The sequence below is a fragment of the Solanum lycopersicum genome, chromosome 11, assembly GCF_036512215.1.
Source record: "Solanum lycopersicum chromosome 11, SLM_r2.1".
Taxonomy (NCBI): Eukaryota; Viridiplantae; Streptophyta; class Magnoliopsida; order Solanales; family Solanaceae; genus Solanum; species Solanum lycopersicum.
In genome coordinates, this window is record NC_090810.1 from 48,765,938 (window position 1) to 48,788,926 (window position 22,989).

The 22,989-nt window shown below is 33.0% G+C and overlaps 1 protein-coding gene across 1 annotated transcript in view; it reads right to left on the reverse strand.

The window, feature by feature from the left end:
* The window catches only part of LOC138339449 (uncharacterized), a 29,787-nt gene extending 25,836 nt beyond the window's left edge, over window positions 1-3,951 (reverse strand). Inside the window, 1 exon segment of the mRNA XM_069291046.1 lies at window positions 3,839-3,951. Within this exon segment, the coding sequence (XP_069147147.1) occupies window positions 3,839-3,951 (113 nt within the window).
* Between the last annotated feature and the right edge of the window lie 19,038 nt (window positions 3,952-22,989).

A 22,989-nucleotide genomic window follows, 5' to 3' on the forward strand; every position in this document is an offset into this window, starting at 1 on the left:
GGGAATTTATCCTCAAGGACCACCAAGTGTCTTTGAGGAAGGACCCAAAACTGTTCTCAAGGCTGTCCTAGGAAGACCCCAAACGACAGAGCAGTTGACGGCTCGTAGGCCTGTTGATGCCCCGTAAATGGGTGTAGTTGATGGGGACTTATACTAGGTAAGTAAGAGAGACTTTTTAAGTTTCTGAACCCACTGATGGTTGCCAAGAATTACCCGTCATTGAGATTACGCCCCGTTGATAGGGTCGTTAGTGAGGGTTATTTTCCTTCAGAGATCTGCTGCCAAGTTAGGGGTGAAAATGTAAATTTACCCCACTTCTAAATGGATGTATTAGCGGTTTATTAAGGGTATATTGGGTATTTTAAACAAGTATATAAGTGTGTAACATTTAGAATATTTCATTCACCCAAATCAAAACCCCAAAATCCCTTAGAATTCTCTCAAAGTCTCCATTGAAGTCAAAATTGAAGAAACAGCTTGGTGTGCCATTTTGAGTGGAAATTATTCATCAATGTGAAGAATTATCATCCATGATGTATGGATATTGATCCTTGAAACTCTCTTCATAAAGGATCCCCAATTTTCAAGATATTTTCTATGTTTTTAAAGTTAAATTGTCCAATTTCATGATTCTACCATGGGTTCTTGCAGAAATGATTTCTAAACATTGAATTATGATCTGATTGATATTGTATTGATATTTCAATATAAATTACCTATGAACCCATGAATTGGATGAAACCTAGATTTTGACTAAGTTTTGGGTTACTTGATATTGATCTAATGTCGATGAATTCTTATGTATTTTCTTATGGGCTTTCTAATGATGTAATAATTGTAGTATATTGATATCTAGGTTGTGTTAGATTTATGAATTATCATTGGATTAATCTAGTTCATTGATTATTGTAGTTTTTATGTTGAATTGTTGGTTATGGCCTTAGGTAAGTGTCTTGTGTTATTAAACTGAGTAAGTTGACTTTGAATTGATGTGTTGAGGATGATGTGGGAGTATGCTGACCGATTTCACTTATTTTTATATTTTTTATACTTGAATTCTATTGTGATTTGTATGGTCCACTTATGGTGGTGGTGTTGTGTGGTTTACTTGCAATTGATGTGGCCTTGTCGACGTTACTTTATGCAATATGATGATCTTGGCCTTGTTGACAACTACTTGAAGTTATATGACTAATTGTGTAGTTTGATTATGTGAAGCATGAAAATATATATTTACATGTGAAGTCATATATGTATTCTTCTAATCATGTTGTCTTAGGTGATCATGTTAGACTAAGACTTTGACATTATGAGTATAGTGTTAGGTTGAGTCTTGGTTATTCCTACTTGGCTATATGAGCCTATGTGGAGTATATTGATGATGTTATGACAGATATAAGATTACTTGAAGATGTTAGGTTGTTTCCTATGTGATTCTAGAATGACTTGCATTATGACTTAAAGGTGAAGTATGTGGTATGTTGTCTTGGTTGACTTGTGTCCCTTGCTTGATGTATATGTGATTATGAATATGGGACGTCTTGATTTAGGGTGTATGAATGACATGTTACCTTAAATGAACTTATGAGAGTCTTTTATGTGAAAACCTTGACTTAAGGGTAAGGTTAAGATTGTTGAAAATTGTATGTCGTCATGGTATCCTTCAAAATAAAGGAATGATGGACTTAAGGTTAGTTGTCTGAAAATACATCATATTAATCCTTAGGAAAGTCATGATGAGCTTGTTGTATCCATTGTGAGGTAGCCCTAGTGGACTTTTCTTGGTAGGGTAAATGTGATTGGGTTATGAACTAGTTATTAAACAATTTATATGAACCTTAATGAGAATTGGTCTATGAGAACTAAGGCTAGCACCGAGTGAGTATGGTAAGGGAAGTAGTTCTAGTTAAGTATGAAACTATAATACAAACAATCCTTTCATATTCCTTAACCATGTGCCTAAATGGGATGTGTCTAAGTTCTACCATTGGCAAGTAGAACAACCTCATCGGAGTAGGATTGAACTCCAGATTCCATGTCTTGCTATCATGGTCTATGTCGGTTATTGCCTATTCTCATCATATGTAATACATATTAGCATTAGAGAAGTTTTTGAAATTAAGGTGGTGGTATGAGACGCTATCTAGTCATTGCACAATAGACTTTGAAGATGTTATTTGGAGTTCCTAGGTCTTGTACAAGACCATTATTTGAATGTCTTTTATGTGATGTATGAGTCTTAATTAACTAATGAACTAATGAATTATGATAAGAAGTATTTAAATAAATGAGTACCTAATCTAAAGTGACTTAAGCCTTCCTTAGCTAAAGTGTGAAGAGGGCATAAAAGGATGACCTCTTCATGTCTTATCTTTGAAAGACTTGAGGATGACTCTAGTTAGGGAAGTTGGTTGATTTTGTGGACATGAGCTAAGCCTTAGGTAGTCTTAAGAACTATTTAGGTAATCTTTAAGAGGTTAGTATGGACGTTATCTTCTTGATTTACTTAAGTAGGTCTTTTTATAGCCTTTGGAAGGAGAATGTCATATTATTTATATGTTGATATGTTTGATGTCTTCAAGTGTGTATGTGACTCATTATAAGTAGTCCTGAGGATTATTTAGACCATGCCTAGACAAGAATATATGGGCGGTCTCTCTTTGTGTTGCTTAAGTGAGTCTTAGGATAGCTTTAAGTGGAAAGAGTATATACTAAAAGGTGTCTGTCTTAAGTTAAGTTTAAGCAATTCACTGTAAGAGTGAGTTTAGTCACTGTACAGTGAATGCACCTCACTGTTAAGTGAGTTTAAAATCATGATTTATTTTTTAATTGTTTCCTTATGTGTTCCTAAGTTGTTAAATGTTGTTCTTATGATTAAAATATGATTTCAAAAATGAAAAGATGCATGTTTCCAATAAATGTCCGTTTTCACGATTTTTATGCATAAAATCATACTTAGTACACATGGTTGTACTAACTCCATGCTTTCATATATCTATGTACTTCTTGGTAAGTGAGGAGCTTTTAAAAGTTAAGACTTGGACTTGGAAGATCGTTCAAGAGAAGTTGAAGTATATCCTCACTTGACTCGAGGGCATATATGTCTTTTATATTTTTCATTCAAAGTATTGTAATATACTAAGTATTTCTATATTTGTAATTTGAAGTATGGGTCGTGTTCCAAGTATTGTTGTGTCTTAAGATGATGAGATTGAGACTTAGTATTTCCTATTACTTTTATATGAAAGAGATTTTGAAGACTATATTAAGTTGTGTGAAAAGTTTTAATTCCACACTACTTTTCACTATGTTAATGTGATGAATAATATGAAAGGGCTTGTATAAGACCTCTGAGAGGTCAAGTATGCCGGTTACATTTGATATTGTACCCTAACTTCTAGGGCGTGGTCTTGGAATGTGACAGTTTTTCTAGGTAATGGTGGAGCAACGAAAGGACTAGGGGCGTTTTGAGTAGTTTGGTAATTTTGTGGGAACATTTAGGGGTTGATATGTTTGTTTTGGTGATGGAGGGATGTTTGGGGTTGAATATATTTTGGTTTTGTGGCGGTGGAGCGATTTGATGATTGGCGTTTTGAGGGTGAGGTGTATTTGGGAATTATTGTTTTGAGGAAGGGGTGGGGCTTGGTAGGAGGCCGAGACATATTGAGGATTTTTCATAGTTAAGTCTATAACTGAGGGGTTTTGAATAGGAGTGGATGGCGGGTTCTAAACCTGTTCCATATTTAAGGAGGGAAAGTACAACAGAGGTCTTCCATTTCTTGGAGGGTTGAAGGATGAAATTGGATTAGACAAATCTTGCATTCTTTGCGTTTCTAACCTCATTTCAACAATTTTTCGCATCAGCTGCATAATTAATTCATTTTGATTAGCGGCGGCGTGTTGAACCACGACAACATCTTTCAGGCCAATCTCATAATTGTTATCACCCATTGCTGTCTATTCTTTTTGCAAACTTTGATCAGGGAAGGAATCTTTGGGGGCCTTAAATCTTGTGAAATAAGAACGATCAGCCAAGTTATCAACACAGATCAATTCTAAATACCTGACAAATGAAAAATAACTCAAAAGACAAATGTGTTAGTGCCAGAAGGTGATCAAAGTACAAGATATCACACATATGTGTAGACACACAAGAGTTATTTTTTCAGAGATAAACTAGCCCATCAAAACAGAGAACTAGCTAAATAGACTGGAATTTGTCTACTTGAATTTGGAATAGTGGATAAAAAATGTTGACTTGAATCAAGACAAAGTTGACGGTATCATTCATTGTCGTACTTTTGGTTTTTGATTGAGATGTAAGTCTAATTTTTTTGGACAAGATAAAATTTCTCAAAAATGTGGACCGAACCTTGAAAGGTTGCCTACGTATCTCAAGAGGCAGAATTCAGGTCCTACGTAGTTCGACCCACTTTATTTTCTCTTTGACTTGAGACAAAAAAAATTAACCATTTTTATGACATGGGAGAGTAAGAACTTTAAAATGAAGTTCAAATTTTGTTGGGAAAATAAAGACTCGAATTGTATTTGGACACACATTTGCCAATGACTTTATATTTGTGCTTAGACCTTATAAAAATGATTTGAAGAAGAGTGAACTTGAATATCTCCAAATATCACAACATAATCACACAAACAGTTATAACAAATTAACAAATATAGCGAGCCCTAAACAGTTATGTGACCCTTTTGTGCCAAGGGTAGGCATACAGATTTGACGGATGCATACGTCTTTTGAAATATTTCATTTCCCCCCAAAACCCAATTTATACAAGTTTTATGAATAAACTGAATGCGGATACATAATAAGGAAAAGGGATAAAAAAATTAGTCCCACGCAGGGGTACCATTCTATGTTATGCTTCCATGAATGTCTTTCTTTCTCAATTTCTTCTCATCTCCGGGTGCCCACGTCTTTGGAAGGACTAGTAGCTTGTGAAGCTCTTTCTTCAACCAAAATATATATCTAATCCTTATCCCATGAGACAATGATTTTTTCAAACAATGTATAAATCTTTCAAATTTAAACACATAAGTATGATCGTCTGTTTAGGCCGTGGGCCATTTTGAACTCAAGGTGGTCTCTCTAATGGGCCCAAAACACCTTGGATTTTGGGTCATATTATGCTAATGATTAAATTTATATTTGGTTTAACTCAACTCTAGGTTGACTAGAAATGATTAAGAAATTACGGTTACCCGAGTCGGATAAACAACAGGGTGAAGCTTGATAAATAACGTTGGATGACCACAAGCCAACTATTCATTTATTACTTCAAAAGATTAGACTTGTGTGTTTATATAAAGAAAGTCGTGGTAAGACACATAATCACCTTTATCCTAATGCAAATTATTTTCTGTTTGGCGGATTTGATGCCATGAAATGCAATAGTATAATAATGATACGCTAAAGAAAACAAGTAAACTGTTATTCAAACATAGCCAAACATGTTAGTTTTAAGGTCATAACCCTTCAAATCCCCAGCAGAGTCGCCATTCTATTTTATTTGAAGAAAAATAATTTTATGTTTTTTGGACCGGTTCAGAATCACTACATAATTTTTAAGAAAAATCAAAAAAACTATTTTTTCAATCAACTAAACAGGAAATCAATTGAAAAAAGTTTTAAGGGGTTCGAAGGTTCATATTAACATTTTAGGAAGGTTTTAAAAGCACTTAAAACGTCCGCTTACATATGGTTATCCGGCAATTAATTTGTTTGTCTTAAAACTTAACTTGATTTGCATTGAAAATCCTTGGAATCATTAAAAAGGGTGAAAAATCAACTTATTATCTAAGTGAGTTTAACCCTACAAAATTTATTATGTTCAAGCATATTTAAAGTCGGTTTATCTAGTTAAGTTAAAACAAAACGACTGATAACATTTGAATAAAATTCTTAAAAAGAAATATAAACGATCATATGCTATATATTTACCCAACTATGAGTCGGGCTAGATCCCACAAAGAATATGGAAGAATATTATCAATTGCAAATATTTAACTTGATAGTCGTTAGATAAATACGGGGGATTTTAAATTGAAATAAAAATAAAAGAAATAAAAATAGCTTTGAACTAAGTATTTATTTAAATCCAAATTAATAAAATTAACTAGGATGTGTTCCCATAAGCTCATAACGCGGTAATTCTAGTAATAGCAATTCTTCTCTAGTGTTATGAATGAAAGTGATAAGTTATGCATCTCTAAATCCTTGGTCCGGCATCTAGAGAATTTTATCGAGTACCTTGGTCCGGCTACGTGTGTATAAATTACTAACCCTTACCTTTACTTCATATTAAGCATCATAATCAATATATAGCTTAGTTATTACTTCGCACCAATCAACACTAGCCTATTAGATAGTATTCCACTAAATCTATGTTGATAATTTTTTTCTTATTAACTACTCCTTTGTCCGTCAAGTAGCAACAAGGCGAGTTCTAACGCGTACACTCGTTAAAAAAACTTCTAAGCCAAAGAATTATCAATACATGCAATAACCTATTATAGAATTTCTTAATTACTATTTATACTTTGTTAATCGCTCATGATTCCCACAAACTTAGTTGTGAAGCTTAGCTAATAATTATCTCAAAAACACAAATATGTTTGTTTTAATCATAAAAAATTAAGAACAATAGATAAACTATATTTTTATTAATCACGAATACAAATAAATAATAAAGGAGAAGAAAGAATAAACCACAATTCTCCGACCTCCATGGTGGCTGTTACAAAGCTTCAAAGCTAGATGAAAATTTATATTATGTCTTTTATCTTGTTTCTTTGCTTCCTCAAAATATAATTTTTCGTGCCCTATTTATAGATATAAAAACAGTAAACAAAATAATTGAGTTCAAGAAATATTAGGAAATCAAAACCGATTCATTCTGCGTCTTGAATGATGCCGCCACATTCGAATTAAGTTACCTTTAATCCATTAAACTGTCTGCTTGACTTCCTTCTTTAACCTTCCATCTTTAATTCGTTTTAGCTCCAAACTTCTTCATTATTCTACCAAATTAATCCTACAAATAAAATACACAATTTAGCACAATTCATAAAATTATGCTAAAAAAGGACAAATATAAATAATAAATGTGAGGTAAATAATGATAACAATATGTATTTTGGCCTCAAATCAACACTCACGCTTAAAACTTTTGCTCCCCCTCGAGCAAACATTAAAGTTCATCTTTTAAAAATCATACTAGCAATGTTATCACTTTGATTAATACAAAATATTAGGCCATATGTACATTTGAAAGTATCAAGTAGACTTCTCAATCATTATGCAAGACATTTAAATAAAGAACAAACCTCTAACCTCCTAACTCCAAGGAAGGATTTTGAACTCATCAAATTTAAGCTTGCTCACCTACTCTCATAAAAAATGTTAATAACATCGCCTATCTATCATGAAACAAGTGATCTTACAAAAAAAATAGTCCACACACTGAATTCATAAGATTGAACATAAATTAAGGACTTCATCTCAAGAACAACTCTCACACTCACAAATAAAATTCACATGTATGCACAAATAACCATATCCTTGCCCATTATGTACATCTCCACTAATTAAGCATGCTTGAATAGAATCATATAGGACTTTAACGGGTTATAATGTAGGCTAGGGGACGGGTAGAGAAAATATATATAATATTGAATTCCACTTCCTTAAGCACTTTTCAATTTTTAGACTTCATCACCCATATTTTCTTCTCTTTATTTTCAGTCTCTCTTCAAAAATTATTTCACAAGCAATTCTCATCATCACAAAAATGTTTCAGTCATTATTCTCTTTTTTTTCTGTTCATAATAGCCACTCTCGACTTGCGTATTTTACATTAGTTTAGGTGCACGATGTCCTTGCAAGGACCATGACCATCATCAAGGTAATTTCTTTTTTTCTTTTATTTTTTATGTCATATTCCAATTATATATTTTTTCACATTCTTTCAAAGAGGGCTTTTTAAGAACTTTGTAGTTTTCATTGATTACCTTTCACTCATTCAACTCTTTTTCTCAGAATTGATAATTAAAATAAGTCTATGCTATGATGCTCAAGGAAGCAAGGTGCAAAAAATTAGGGATTCAACAAAATAGTCAAGGGAAAAATATGGGTACTAATGAAAGGCTACAAGCTTAAAAGCGCTAACTAGTGATAAAATATCTGAAAAGGCTAAAATTTATAAGACAAATCAAAGAAAGACTATTATCATCTCCTTCACAAGGCAATACTTTTTTATTTCGTTCCAATAACATGTGGGGCAAGTTCTAGACTAAAATGCAAAATATTAAATAAAGTAAATCTCATTACACACGGCACAAGTATCAATCATGATGGACCAGTTCTACTTCTAAGAGAGACAAGATCCTAACAAACTAGAAATCAAAATAAGCTATATACAAAGTCACAACCATGAACCTAGATGTCAAAAAGTTTGTAATTTCACTAGTAATCAAGCATTCACAAGAAAGTACTACTTAAAATTAGGCCCAAATAGTATGTACCATATAACTCAAAAGGTTTTTTTTGCCAAAAATAATAATTAAAAAAATTCATTCCTAAAATAAATAAAAAAAAGGCACTCGGTTCAAAAGGGACTATCCTTAGGAAAAGAATCGAAAACAAAATCCAAGGAACTCATCCTAAAAGAAACACAATAAAATAGTAGAACCTAGGAATTTATTCCTCCACCCCACATTTAAAAAGATGATATGTCCCAAAAGCATTAGATAAAATATAAAACAAGGGTTAGGAAAATTCCCTGAGGCCTTTAAGCCTAGCTAATAGCACGTTTTCTAAATTTATATCAAGGGTGGTCACCCCACACTTAAGCTCAAACATGCTCCTTTTTTTTTGGTTAGGTACTCAGACTTCCCCTAATATGCAAAAACAAGATAAAAAAAGTGATACAAATAAAATAAAATAATATAAAATGAAAAGAAAAGTGACACTACTAATTGGGTCGCGATACGACACTATTAATTTTACTATTTTTTCTTTCACTTTGAAGATATGAATTGCACCATCAATTTTTGAATTAATTTTTCTATTACGCTCAATGGGTGGTGGTACAAAAAGAAAGGTCCCAAACAATAGATATCACATAATGCACTTCTTGGATCCTATGTGAGAAATGTAATTTTTCGATGTTGAAACAATAAATTCAAGAATATAGACACAAGTTTCCTCCTCCATGCACTCTTCTATAGGCTCAAATGACTCGATGATAATAATTATAAAAAAGTTAAAACTAATCCTAAGAAACAGAACAAAAAAAAACTACAAGTTAAAATGAATATTAAACACAATTTCTAAGTCATATTCCCCGGCAGCGGCGCCATTCTTGATAATGTTCAAATGTACTTCTTGAAAAGAAATATAAACGATAGTATGCAATATATTTACTCAACTATGAGTCCGGATTGATCCCACTGAGAATATAGAAGAATATTATCAATAACAAATATTTAACTTGATAATCGTTATATAAAAATGGGGGATATTAAATTCAAACAAAAATAAAAGAAATAAAAATAGCTTTGAACTAAGTATTTATTTATATCCAAATTAATAAAAATAACTAGGAATATGTTCCTCATAAGCTCATAACGCGATAATCCTAGTAATAGCAATTCTTCTCTAGTGTTATGCATGAAAGTGATAAGGTATGTATCTCTAAATTCTTGGTCCAACATCTAGAGAATTTCACCCAGTACCTTGGTCCGGCTACGTGTATATAACTTACTAACCTTACCTTTACTTCATATTAAGCATCATAATCGATGTAGGACTTAGTTATTTCTTCGCACCAATCGACACCAACCTATGAGATGGTATCCCACTAAATCTATGTTGATAATTATTTTCTTATTAACTACCTCCTTGGTCCGGCAAGTGGAAACAAGCGAGTTTTAACGCGTGCACTCGTTAAAAAGACTTCTAAGTGAAAGAATTATCAATACATGCAATGAATTATTTGAGAAATATCTTGATTACTATTCATACTTTGTTAACCACTCATGGTTCCCACAAACCTAGTTGTGAAGCTTAACTACTTATTATCTAAAAAACACAATTAAAATTTATTAAAATAAATATGTTTGTGTTAATCATAAAAAGTTAAGAACAATACATAAACTATATTTTTAATTAATCACGAATACAAATAAATAATAAAGGAGAAGAAAGAATAAACCACAATTCTCCGACCTCCACGGAGGCTCGTACAAAGCTCTGAAGCTTATAATTTTTCATGTCCTATTTATAGATATAAAAACCCTAAATAAAATAATTGAGTTCAAAAAATATTAGGGAATCAAAACCCACAAGGAATTGATTTCCGTAAATTCATTCTGCGTCTTGAATGATGCCGCCACATCCAAATTAAGTGACGTTTAAGATGCTTACACGTGGAAAAAAGAAAACACTTTCCATCAATTTAGTGCAGCCGATATATATATATATATATATATATATATATATATATATATATATATATATATATATATATATATATATATATATATATTAATTATTCACTTTAATTCATTAAGCTGCCTGCTTGATTTCCTTCTTTAACCTTCCATCTTTAATTCGTTTTAGCTCCAAGCTTCTTCATTTTTCCACCAAATTAATCCTACAAATAAAATACACAATTTAGCACAATTTTTCATAAATTTTATGCTCAAGAAGGACAAATATAAATAATAAATGTGAAGTAAATAATGATAATAATATTATTTTGGCCTCACATCAACGACGTCTCGAGTGTGTTTGAATTTTTAACCCTACGACTAACGATAATTAATAACAAATAAATAAGCATAGTAAAGTAAAGGAGAGAAGAGAGTCGGGTCTAACTTCTAGTTTCTATTCTCCTGGACCAGTATTTGGCCCATTTTCATTTTGGATTTTAAGCCCAATTTTTCACCTGTTCTAAAATTCTAACAAAATAATAACGATAAAGAAAAGGGCTTAGGCACAAAATAACAAAATACAACTTAAGCAAAATAATGAGTGGGCCTTTAGGCTCATTTGGCCTCAATATACAATATATACACTTAGTATATATTGTCGTATATTCTGGGTATATCGACTCCAAATCTTATACTTCAATATTCCGCGGACTACTCTTAGAACATCCTTGGCTGGCTAGCTCGGAAATTAAGGATTTTAGCCTTTATGGCTCTCTCAAAATGCGGGAAATGGAGTCCTAAATGGAGTCGGACAAAACTACATGCAAAGAAGAAGAAGAAGAAGAGTTAAACAAATTAGAATATGTGAGATCTTTCAAGTGATTAGACAAAAACATTTAATACAAGACAAGGAGCAACTAAGACTAGCTACTATGTTAGGACGATGTGACAACAAATAACAGGAACACAAGCAACACATATTTCCCCAACCTGCCCAATTTGAATCTTTTCTATAACTAATAATGGAACAAATTCTTCTAAGAGAAAGATATAACCTAGCTTTTCTATAACTTATAATGGAACAAGATCTTCTAAGTGAAAGATACAACTTTGAACTTTTTACAGAGAAGGGACAAACTCAAAATCTCACAGATTGATGGCTTAAAACTTTGACACCCATGCCAAATAAGGACAATAAGAAGGGGAAATCATTGAGAAAAGAGGAGTCATTGCAAATTTCCCAAAATGAAGACATGAAAGCACTATTGACTAGTGTTCAAAACAATATGAAACACTGGACATGCTCAAAGTTGAAAAAAGAGACATTGACTTTAATCACTAAACTAAAAATGTTTCAAAACATTGTCATGATCTTTAATTAAGTAACATGTCAGAATAATGGGAGAAGAAACTCATAGTTTTTGATCCTAAACTCCTAACAAAGGCACAACTCGACAAAAAGAAAAAAAATCAAACACGACAATCAAATACTCAAAAATAATCAATCTTTAATTTGGAGGAGAAATAAATCGGAAAGAGGCATATTGTAATTATTTCACTCCCCCTCCAACAACTAATATATCCTTATGCTCTTAATCATGCTTAAACAATGAATATAATTTTAAACTGATTGCACAGTAATCCTAACCTGATAGATGACAGATTTGAAATTGAAACCATTATAGGTTTAAAAATGCTAAATTAACACAGACGTCTCCTAGTTGATCCGAGATGCTAAAATAAATCGAGGGAGGTCTTTGACGGGAACGAAATAAATGTTGAAAGGAACATCGCGACATTAACCACTAAATAAACAATTTGGAAATTAGAGATAACTTTACACACATAAACACCGATAAGAGAATTTTCAAATCAGTGAAGGGCTGACAACAATTAAACTTCACACCAAATTTGATTACGCATTCGATGGATGGAGAAACATATCAAAACGAATACTTTAAAGTCCCCAAACCCCGAATCTTCAAGTTTTAATAAGATTATATAACAACCATATACAAATAACAAATAAAGTAGAGGAAAGATTCCTAATTAGTACCCATTGATGCACAAGGATTCCAACATACCAAAGATATACGACATTTAGAACACTGAATTAAAACTCATAAAGAAGGATAAGATCTAAACGGTAAAAGGCTAAGGATATTTTACCTTTTTCTAAGTAGCAACTGGGGCAAACGAGTTTAATAACAACTTCACCACCGACTTACAGTCTCAAAGGGATTATGGAGAGTGACGAACGACTGAAGGAATGAAAAACAAGAATTGAAACTAGCTCCCTTTGAGCATATTCTGTATATGCTCTCTACTTTGTATCTAAAAATCTTATAAGATGTTCTCCTTTTAAGTTTCTTCCCAACTCTCTTTTTTCCGTTCCATTTCTTGCAAACAAAATTTGAACTTGCTTCCCAACTTTCTCCAACTCTTTTTCCCAACCCATTCTCTCTGTTTTTTCCTAAACTTTTCTCCAATTTTTCTAACCTTTTTTGCCAACCAGAGACTAACTCCTAACAATGGTGAACAAGAAAGGTATTTATAGAAGAGGATTAAGATCGAAAATCGAGGGGGGAAATCGATTGAAAATGATCGATAAAAAGTTGAATTTCAAAATTCCTTATAGAGATAAGGTTGATAGCCAACTGGAATTTGTACAATTTTGTAAAGGAACACAAACGAAAGTCGTCCGATTCATGAACGAAGGACGAAGGAGCAATAGGATGATAACACCTGGAAATTTTGACAATGTTCTTATAAGAGATGGACACATCGCTGCTGGACTCGGATTGTTGGGCTACATATTTCGTGTGTGTGATAACTTTTGACACAACTCTAGGAAGATAAAAAAAAATCAATGCCGCTAATGAAATGAATTTTCACTATCTTCGCGTGAACAAGGAATTACTTCATGTAAAACAAAACTTAATCTTAATCTCCACCCCTTTTTCCAATGAATTAATTTTAAGGAGTATGAGCATAAATAATCATTAAATTAGTACGCTAGGAGAGAACTGATTTTTCCCCAATATTTTTGTAGTTGTCTCAATTTATGACAATTGATGGGTATCTAATGAGTAGTAGTGAAGAGGTAATGATGAGATAATTATGACTTAATTGAAGAATTGCAAATAGATTCAGCTTGATGAGATAATTATGACTTAATTGAAGAATTGCAAATAGATTCAGCTATATGTACATTATTTTCGTAATTACTTGGTTTTATTTATATTTTGGTCATCATATTATACGCAACTTCTTAAGGAGATAATTTGGGATGATATGCATATATTTGTATATTAACATTATTAGGGGAAATAAACTTTAGCCCTTACGTGTTTGTGTTGTAAGTTGAGTTTCTGTAACTGTTGTTCCAGTGAATTGGTGTTCCCATTCTAACTTGGTTTATATCTCAGACTTTATTATTCCAATTGAAGTTTTGATAAATGCATATAGGTAATTAAATATTAGGTGTAATATATTATATAACCATGATTGGATTTCTGATATTTGGAGGGTTATAAATGCTCTTAAACTATGCGAAAGGAAAAAGTGTCATTTATTTGTAGTTTGGTCCAAAAATTCCCTTTTCGTCAATATTCTGATTCAAAAAATGCCTTTATTGTTATTTTGGGTTAATAAAATGCTCATTTTTTCAAATAAATATATTGTTTATTTTCTTTTTAAAAGAATTTTAGCAAATGATTATCTTACTTCAATTAAGAAAAATATAAAAAAAGAACATATTTCTTTTTTTTATACAATTACATTTTATGGTTATATAAATAATATAATTAATGATGGATATACTATGATCTTATATATATTGAACATATATTATCTTTCGAAAAGGTTCATTAAATTATTCTATTTTAATTGATAAAATGAGATTAAGAAAAAAATATTTCCTACATTTTTACTTTTAAAGTGATTTTAAAAGAAAAAAAACAAGAACATGGTTCTTGTATAATAATTTAATTAAGAAAAAATGTGTTTAAAAAGAAAAAAAATAATATAGTTATATGGAGAAGGGCATTTTTGACTCGTTTGATAACTATAGGGGCATTTCTGGACCAAAGTATTGACTGCAAGGATATTGTTGAATCAAAGTATTGACCGGCAAGGGCATCAATGATCCAAACTATAAATTGGAGATATTTTTGTTCCTTTCACATAATTTAAGGGCATTTTTTACATTTTCCTTAGATTTATGATATTTGGAGGAGTTGAGACTTAACCTTAGACTTTAGATTTAGAAATACCATCTTGACGTATTAGTTGGCACCAAATTTTATTAATTAAATAATAGATTTTGGTGAATTTTGGGTCTAGCTTATAGACATATAGTGTGTCTAAAGATTTGCTTAGTTACGAATAATACATATCTCATAGATTGGGAACACTCGAAGCTTTGTGAAAAGAAAGACAAATTTTGAGGATTCTTAACACATGTTCGGCATTCAAGGTATGTTAATATTTTTTGACTTCGTTGGAGGATGTTTTCCTAATGAAATGTTAAAAAAAGGAATAGATAATGGGTAAAGCGAAAGATGAGGGTCTCATACCAATGGTGTGACGGACATTGATATGAATAGCGATGTTTAGTGACTTGATTTCTTTTGTGTGGTTGTGTTCCTTTATTGAACCCGTATAATTATAATAGATGAGGTAATTATATGTCGTAGTGACATTTAATTTATTAAGATGTTGTATCATCCCATATTTATTGATATCATATTGTGCATATACATAGATATGAGATTGAATATGAGTAAAGGTCTAACCGATAAAGATCGTTCGTGTTGAGATCGAGTTATGTTTAAAATGTAGGCACGTCGAGATTGTCCATGCGAGTGATTGGATTATAACAAATTGTGCATGTACAGATCGTTCATGCTGGGATTGTTTGACTTCATGATAGTGCGTTCAGATCGTCTACACAAACAAGTGGAGATCGTCTGTGTCACTATATGGACCTCGCGAGTCCCTCATGGGTCATGAACACTCCCTATATTTATGAGGAGTGTCATGTATATACAGTTGATAGAGTACTGGGCTTCCGAGGTGTTACACCCAGATCCTACACCCTGGACGTGACCGGCAGACAACGACCATTGTTGTCCTTGAGCGAACCCTTGGCCTGTTTTACTTAACTCAGCAGAAGACTATGCTAAACTCAGAAAAAGAATTAAAGGCATTCTCAAAAGACATCTTAACAACTTGTCTTGGCCAAAATGACACTTAAGTCTCAATACTTGTAACATACGAAGTATAAAATAAAGGAGACTCAAAAACTAAACTACTACATTGTTTATGAAGCCTCTAAACTGACTAAGATGGATGTTGGGATAGACCCCACAACATCCTAATGAACTAAACTAGTAAAGCAAATGTAAAGGATGTCCTCTAGAATTCAAAGAGGCTCACCACTAACTCTAGAGCTCAAGCTGGACCAACGAAGCGTAGCGTGCTGATCCTGGTTATCTGCGCCTGCATCATAAAATGATACAGTCCAACTGACATCAGTACATTCAATGTACGAGTATGCAAGTTGGAATGCTAAATACATCTATAAAGCTTGAAATAGATTAAGGATGAACTTACTTGGCTCTACTTGACTCATAAGATAACAACTCAATATAAAGCAATAAAGACATATGAAGTATATATAAAACTGGTAAAAACAGTGTAAACACTTAGTTCATTAAAGATAAGACAATAGTAAACTCAATTTTAATTATATATGAAATTAACATAATTTCTGTGGGAGTTTCTCTAACCGACAACCACCACTATGAGCCTAAGTGTGATACAACGTCGTGTCCATGCTGCCATAACTAACCTTACTTAGATTAGTGGATCCACTTAATCAACTTATATGATCATCTAAAAAGAATGACCCGTCAATTCCCATGAGGGCTTCATGATTTACATGGAGAGTTGAGTTAAGATGAACCCTCATTCCCACATCCGTGCTTCATACTACTCCCAAAACATAGTGTAGCTCATACTTTTGATAAAATTTTCCTTCCTTAGGGTTGGGATAATTATTGAACCCTTTGGCTTATAAAAAGCTCCTTTGGTAATCAATATTCCCTTTTAGTTCAGAACTCTTTTGGAACTCTTAGTTTCCTTTTTAACATAAATTGGAAAGAAATCCCCCCCTCCGTCCTGCACTTCGTCGTCTTGGTTAGAGACTGTGCATCCGAGGAGCTTCCTCCAATTATCTAAATGTGGGACGATGGTGGCATCGAAGCCCCATCGATCCTCACATGGACCGTAGCCTACACCTCTGCACTCTGTCGATGAGTTTAGAGGCTGTGCGGGTTAAGGGGCCTTCTCCACCATCCTAAGTGTGGTACGACAGTGGCATCAGTGCCCCGTTGATCCACACACGGTCCGTCTTCTGTCCCGTCGATGCACACTGCCAGGCAGTGTTGTATCAATCTACAAGGGTCCTCCTCAAGAGCCCTTGGTTGGTCTTTGGGGAATTGTACCCAAACGTTTGAAACATGAAACAACTCAAATACCTACTTTTCCACCAATTTTCGTACATTTTTGACTTCTAAAAGTTAGTCAAATAGGCTAAGGCACGCTAACATCCCTTTGAACCAACTTCCCGGACGAACGTTCTAGGATGTTTTTGTTCTTAAACCTCCTAAATGACCTATATTCATTAAAAATGGAGTTAGAAACAATACTTAGACCTTATGACACCTATGTTAGGCTTTACAATGTGTCTTGGATTTTCAAGGTGTCACAACTATTACAAAAGCATAACCCTCATCCTCTATATATAGGCATCTTTAGTGCACAAGCTCATTCTTCTAACCTGGATCTCAAATGTAATTTGACAATATGTTAATTGGGTCCTGCATGGTGGCTAGATTTTTAACAAGAGAATTAGAAATAAACTCAATATGAGAAAGCCGACCAGAAAAATCATATTTTGCAAATAAAGTGAGTTAATTAAAATCTTAATTCGTATATCTATTATACGAATCTTAGAATTCAAACTCGAATAGTGAAGTTATTAATAGAAAAATAGCTAAACTAAATTATGAATATGATTGTATAAACATAGATTGTCATGACCCAAATCCGGGCCGCGACTGGCACCCACACTTACCCTCCTATGTGAGCGAACCAACCAATCTAAACCTTAACATTTCAATGTAACATCAACAGAAAATAATGCGGAAGACTTAAACTCATTAATAAAAACCAATTCAATAACTATCAATATTCAACATCTATTATTCCCAAAACCTGGAAGTCATCATCACAAGAACATCTACTTTAAACTACTAATTCTAAGAGTTTCTAAAGGCTAAAAATACATAAGAAGCTAGTCCATGCCGGAGGTTCAAGGCATCAAGACATGAAGGAGAAGATCCAGTCCAAGCTAGACGCGTTAGCTCACCCTGAAGATCTGGTGTGACGAAGACTGGCTTGAGTTACTGTTGAGTCGAAGATGACGGCACGTTTGCTGCACTCCACAAATAACAAGAAGAAAAACATAAAAGTAGGGGTCAGTACAAACCACGGGTACTGAGTAGATATCATCGGCCAACTCAAATTAAGGAACAGTATGTATTAAGCAATATCATAAAATCAACTAATATCCTTAACATGCAGCATTTATAGTTACCATAACCCTTGGTTACAACACCAAGCACATCAATGAGGACTCACACCTCCTCATCATACTCATTTGGGAATTTAGTTCATTAGATTGGATATATTATCATATTTCAAGATTCATTATCTTTATTCCCCTCGTGTCGGTACGTGACACTCCGCTCCTCAATATACTATCCTGGTACTGGAACGTGGCACCCGATCCATATTCTATCCTGGTGTCGGAACGTGACACTCCGATCCTCATATACTATCCTGGTACCGGAACGAGACACCCGATCCATATATATTCTATCCTGGTGTCGGAACTTGACACCCGATCCATATTCTATCCTGGTACCGGAACGTGGCACCCGATCCATATTCTATCCTGGTGTCGGAACGTGACACCCGATCCATATTCTATCCTGGTACCGGAACGTGGCACCCGATCCCCTAATCTCACTACTTTCATTCATCAAGCCTTCTTTCATACCAAGGCATCATCATTATCAAAGTAGATTAGGGTTTCTTTTCAATATTTGGGATTCAATAGCTTCATCATGCTTATTTATTCATAATTACATAATCACATCATTCATGCAAGCATAAAATTAAGCATATAGAAGGGTTTACAATACTACTAACACATATCATTCACTATTAAGAGTTTACTACGAATAGCATGAAGTAACCATAACCTACCTCCACCGAAGAATTGAAATCAACAAGCTATCTTCTCAGAATCCTTGCTATCCTCTTCGTTTCTCTCTCTTTCTACTCGTTCTCTTTCTTTTTCTGTTTCTTTTTGTTCTTTCTTATTTTTCTTATTCAAACCCTTTTTCTTTTACCCTAATTAGTATATAATTAAGAATAAAAGATGGCGATAATACCCCACTAATTAACTTAGGGTTACCTCTTTTAACCCCCAAGAATTTGAGTTATTAATATAAACCCACGAAATCTATAATTAAGGAAAGAATAGTCCAAAAACGTCCCTTAAAACGTGTGAGGAAATTCGATTCTGCCTGGGATTTGCGCAACCTGTGACGGGCCGTCGTGCCTGCGACGGTCCGTCCTGCAGGTCGTCGCAAAGTTCAGAGAGTGGATTTTCACTGAAGTCTCCGTGACGGTCCGTCCTGCCATTCCGTCACGAAGTTCAGAGAGTCGATTTTCAGTACCCAATTTCAGATTTTCTAAGTGTTTTGAAACGACACCCTGCGACGGTCCGTCGTGCCCTTGACGGTCCGTCGTGGGGTCCGTCGCTTCTGCCAGTTTTTTCCAGAATTGAAGTCTGTTGCTCAAGACGACTAAATGGGTCGTTACATAGATAATATTAGAATCCATAAATTTAAATTTTTATTTGAAGACATTGGAAAACTTTAATAAGCGGGGAAAATTTTTAATTAAACATAAAATTTGAAATAATCAACTTCGAAGCAGAGAATTTCTATTATGATATATATTTTTTTTAATATCAAAACAAAATTGATATGTTTAAGCTACTTACATGATTCATTGGATTTTATATATATATATATATATACATACATACATACATACATATATATATATATATATATATATATATATATATATATATATGAATTTTAATTGATAGGTTAAATTTTGGTTTTATTGTGTATCATATGAAAAAATTATATTACATTTTAATTTAAAATATTATGAGATTATTTGAACTATAATTAAATATATTAAATGAGGGAAGACGAAATAAAAGTATTATATTAGAAACAATATATAAGAAAGAAAAAAAATTCAAAATATCATTAAAAATAGGGATAATGCCCAAGTACCCCCTCAACCTATGCTCGAAATCTCATAGACACACTAATACTATACTAAGGTCCTATTACCCCCTGAACTTATTTTAGTAATAATTTTTTACCCCTTTTAGCCTACGTGGCACTATCTTTTGGGTCCAACAATGGTTGACTTTTTTTTTCAATTTAAATAGGGAGACAATTTAAATACACATGTCACAATTATATTTAACACTTTAGATGAATTCAAAATCACAACTTATGATACAATAAATATAAATTATTTACAATAATGATGAAATATATACTAGATAAAATGTAAATACAAATATCATTGAAAAAAATGATGTATATGAGATAGAGTAAAGAATTAAATATGATAGAAACAAAGAGCCAAATTTTTTATTTTACAATGATTTGGGCTCAAAGAAGAAAAAAGATGAAAAATAAAGATTTCCTGAAGTCCAAAAAATTTATACATTGATCTCAGCCGCTCAATATGGGCCAACAAATTGAATCGAAGAAATAAAAAAGGTCTTCATTACTTTTGAGATTAGATTTTATAAATAGGCCCAAATCATCTGAATATTCTTAGAATTTTCTAGAACATGTACAGGTGTATAAATTCTGTTGTACAACTGGAAGTTTGTTATTAAGTTTCTTTTACTAGAACTTAGTCCTTTACATTTTGTATAAAGCTTGTACAGAAGGCATTGAGAAATACCCAAGAAACTTTCAAATCTTCTTCATTTCTATTATGGTATCAGAGCTTTAGGCTTAAAGATTACATCAATCTCTCTATAGCCTCTCTACTCAATCATGGGTGACAAAATTCCCATCATCACCGTTCTTACATCTCAAGCCTCTGTGCACATTGTTGCATCAGACACCAATCATGTTTATTTTCTTCATTCATCAGACTCTCTATGAATGACTCTTTTCAACACTTCTTTTGATGGCAAAGGGTTTCAAGGCTGGAAAGAACAATACTTATAGAACTTTCATTAAAGAATAAGATTGGTTTCATTTATAAATCATGTGCAGCTCCTGATGCTAGCAAAAAGGGTTATCAACCATGGATCAGATGCGATTACATGGTAACTTCATGGCTTCTTAATTCTTTTTCAAGAGAAATAACAGATAGTGTCATCTATTCCAGATCTATTAAAGAACTATGGACAACCTTGGAAAATCAATTTTGTCAATCTAATGGATCCAAGTTGTACCATCTACTAAAATAATTTAATGGATTAGTGTAGGGAAACTCTAACATTGCAAGTTATTTCACTAAAATAAAGAGGATATAGGATGAACTGGAATCTCTAAATACTGCTGTCAAATGCAGTTGTGTTTGTGTTTGTCAAGGAAAAGAGAGATTGGAAAAATCTTTGGAAGATAAGAGGCTAATTCAAATCCTCATGAGATTGATTGATGTTTATTCACAAGCTAGGGGGAATAGCCTGATGCAGAACCCATTTCCCTTTGTTAACCATTCTTATTCTCTTATCTTACAAGATGAGAATAAAAAAAAGTTTACACTAGCGCTCTCACTGCGATTGATTTATCTTCTTTCATGGTAGGAGGGAAAGCACAAAATACTTTTAGGGGAACAAAATAAAAGCCTAAGAATGCTTTTGGAAACATATAGAAACCAAATTTTGTTTTTTAGAAACCTTGAAACTCAAGGGGGGAATTTTAGGGTATAGGTTACAAGGGAAAGAAAAGCAAATATAAACATAATTTCTCTTGTAATTTTTTTGAAGAAAGTAGGTCATACTATACAAAGCTATAGAATGATAGGATTCCCCTAAGATTTTCAGTTAACAACATGAAAAACAATGAAGGAAAGGTTAGAGGCAGTGGAATCATGAAAATGGAGGACACATATCTCACAAATATGGCCATGAATAGCACTGATCAACATTAAGGAACAGAAAGCTCAGATTGCCTACATGATAAACCAAGAAAAAATAGGAGTAAGAATCTCAGAAAACATTCAAGGATCAGATGTCATTGTCAATGCAGTGGCTGGTACTATATTTAAATATTTTGGATCGTGTTTCTCTATTTTCAATTCTAGTACTTGGATGATAGATTCAAATGCTTCTAAGCACATGTGTGTTGATTCACATGCTTTAATATACCTGTCACCCCTTGCTTGTCCCATAGATATTAATATGACTAACTCTTAAAAGATCATTCTCACTCATATAGAACATGTTTCTAGATTCCCTAATCTCATTTTGAAAAATGTTCTCTGTGTTCCAACTTTTAGGTTTAATTTTCTTTCGATTCTCATGTAAGTATGGTTGCACTATGTTATTCACTTCTCTTGGGTGTATGTTTCAGGGCCTTCTAATGAAGAGACCACACAATTTTGGTGAAGCAAAAGAGGGACTATATCTTCTTGAACCTAGCAATCTAGTGTCTAGTAATTTTTCTAAGGACAGTAGTTATTTGTTTTCTTCAGAAAGTCTTAGTAGTAATTTTTCAGTTTCATTTGAAGTTTCTATTTCCAATCCTCTCTATTTTACCGCAAGTTGTAGTTCCAAGTTATGACACATTCGATTGGGGCTTTATTCATGGTCCCTTAGTTTCTGATACATGTTAATACATGCGGTCCCTATAAAGTACCAACTTATAATAATTACAATTATTTCTTAACAATTGTTGATTATTATAGTAGGGGTACTTGGACCTATTTATTAAGTACTAAAGGAAATGTTTTTTTGGTCATTAAAAATTTCATTCACATGGTCAAAAGGCAGTTTTATGTAAAAATTGAAATAGTGAGATCAAATAATGCAATTGAATTAGGGGAGAGCATTTAAGGATCGATTTTTTTCAACTCGCATGGAATTATGCCTAAAACATCATGCATTGGGATTCCTCAACATTATGGAGTTGTTGAACAAAAACATAGGCAAATTCTAGAAACTGGAAGAGCCTTATTGTTCCAATCAAAGTTACCTATTTAGTATTAATGGGAATGTATTTTAACTGCAACTCATTTGATCAATCGAATTCTTTCTAAGGTGATTCACAAAAAAACACTTTACAGTAACATAAAAGAAAATTTTATCAAGAACGAAGGCTTGTGTGTTTCTTGGTTATCTTTTTG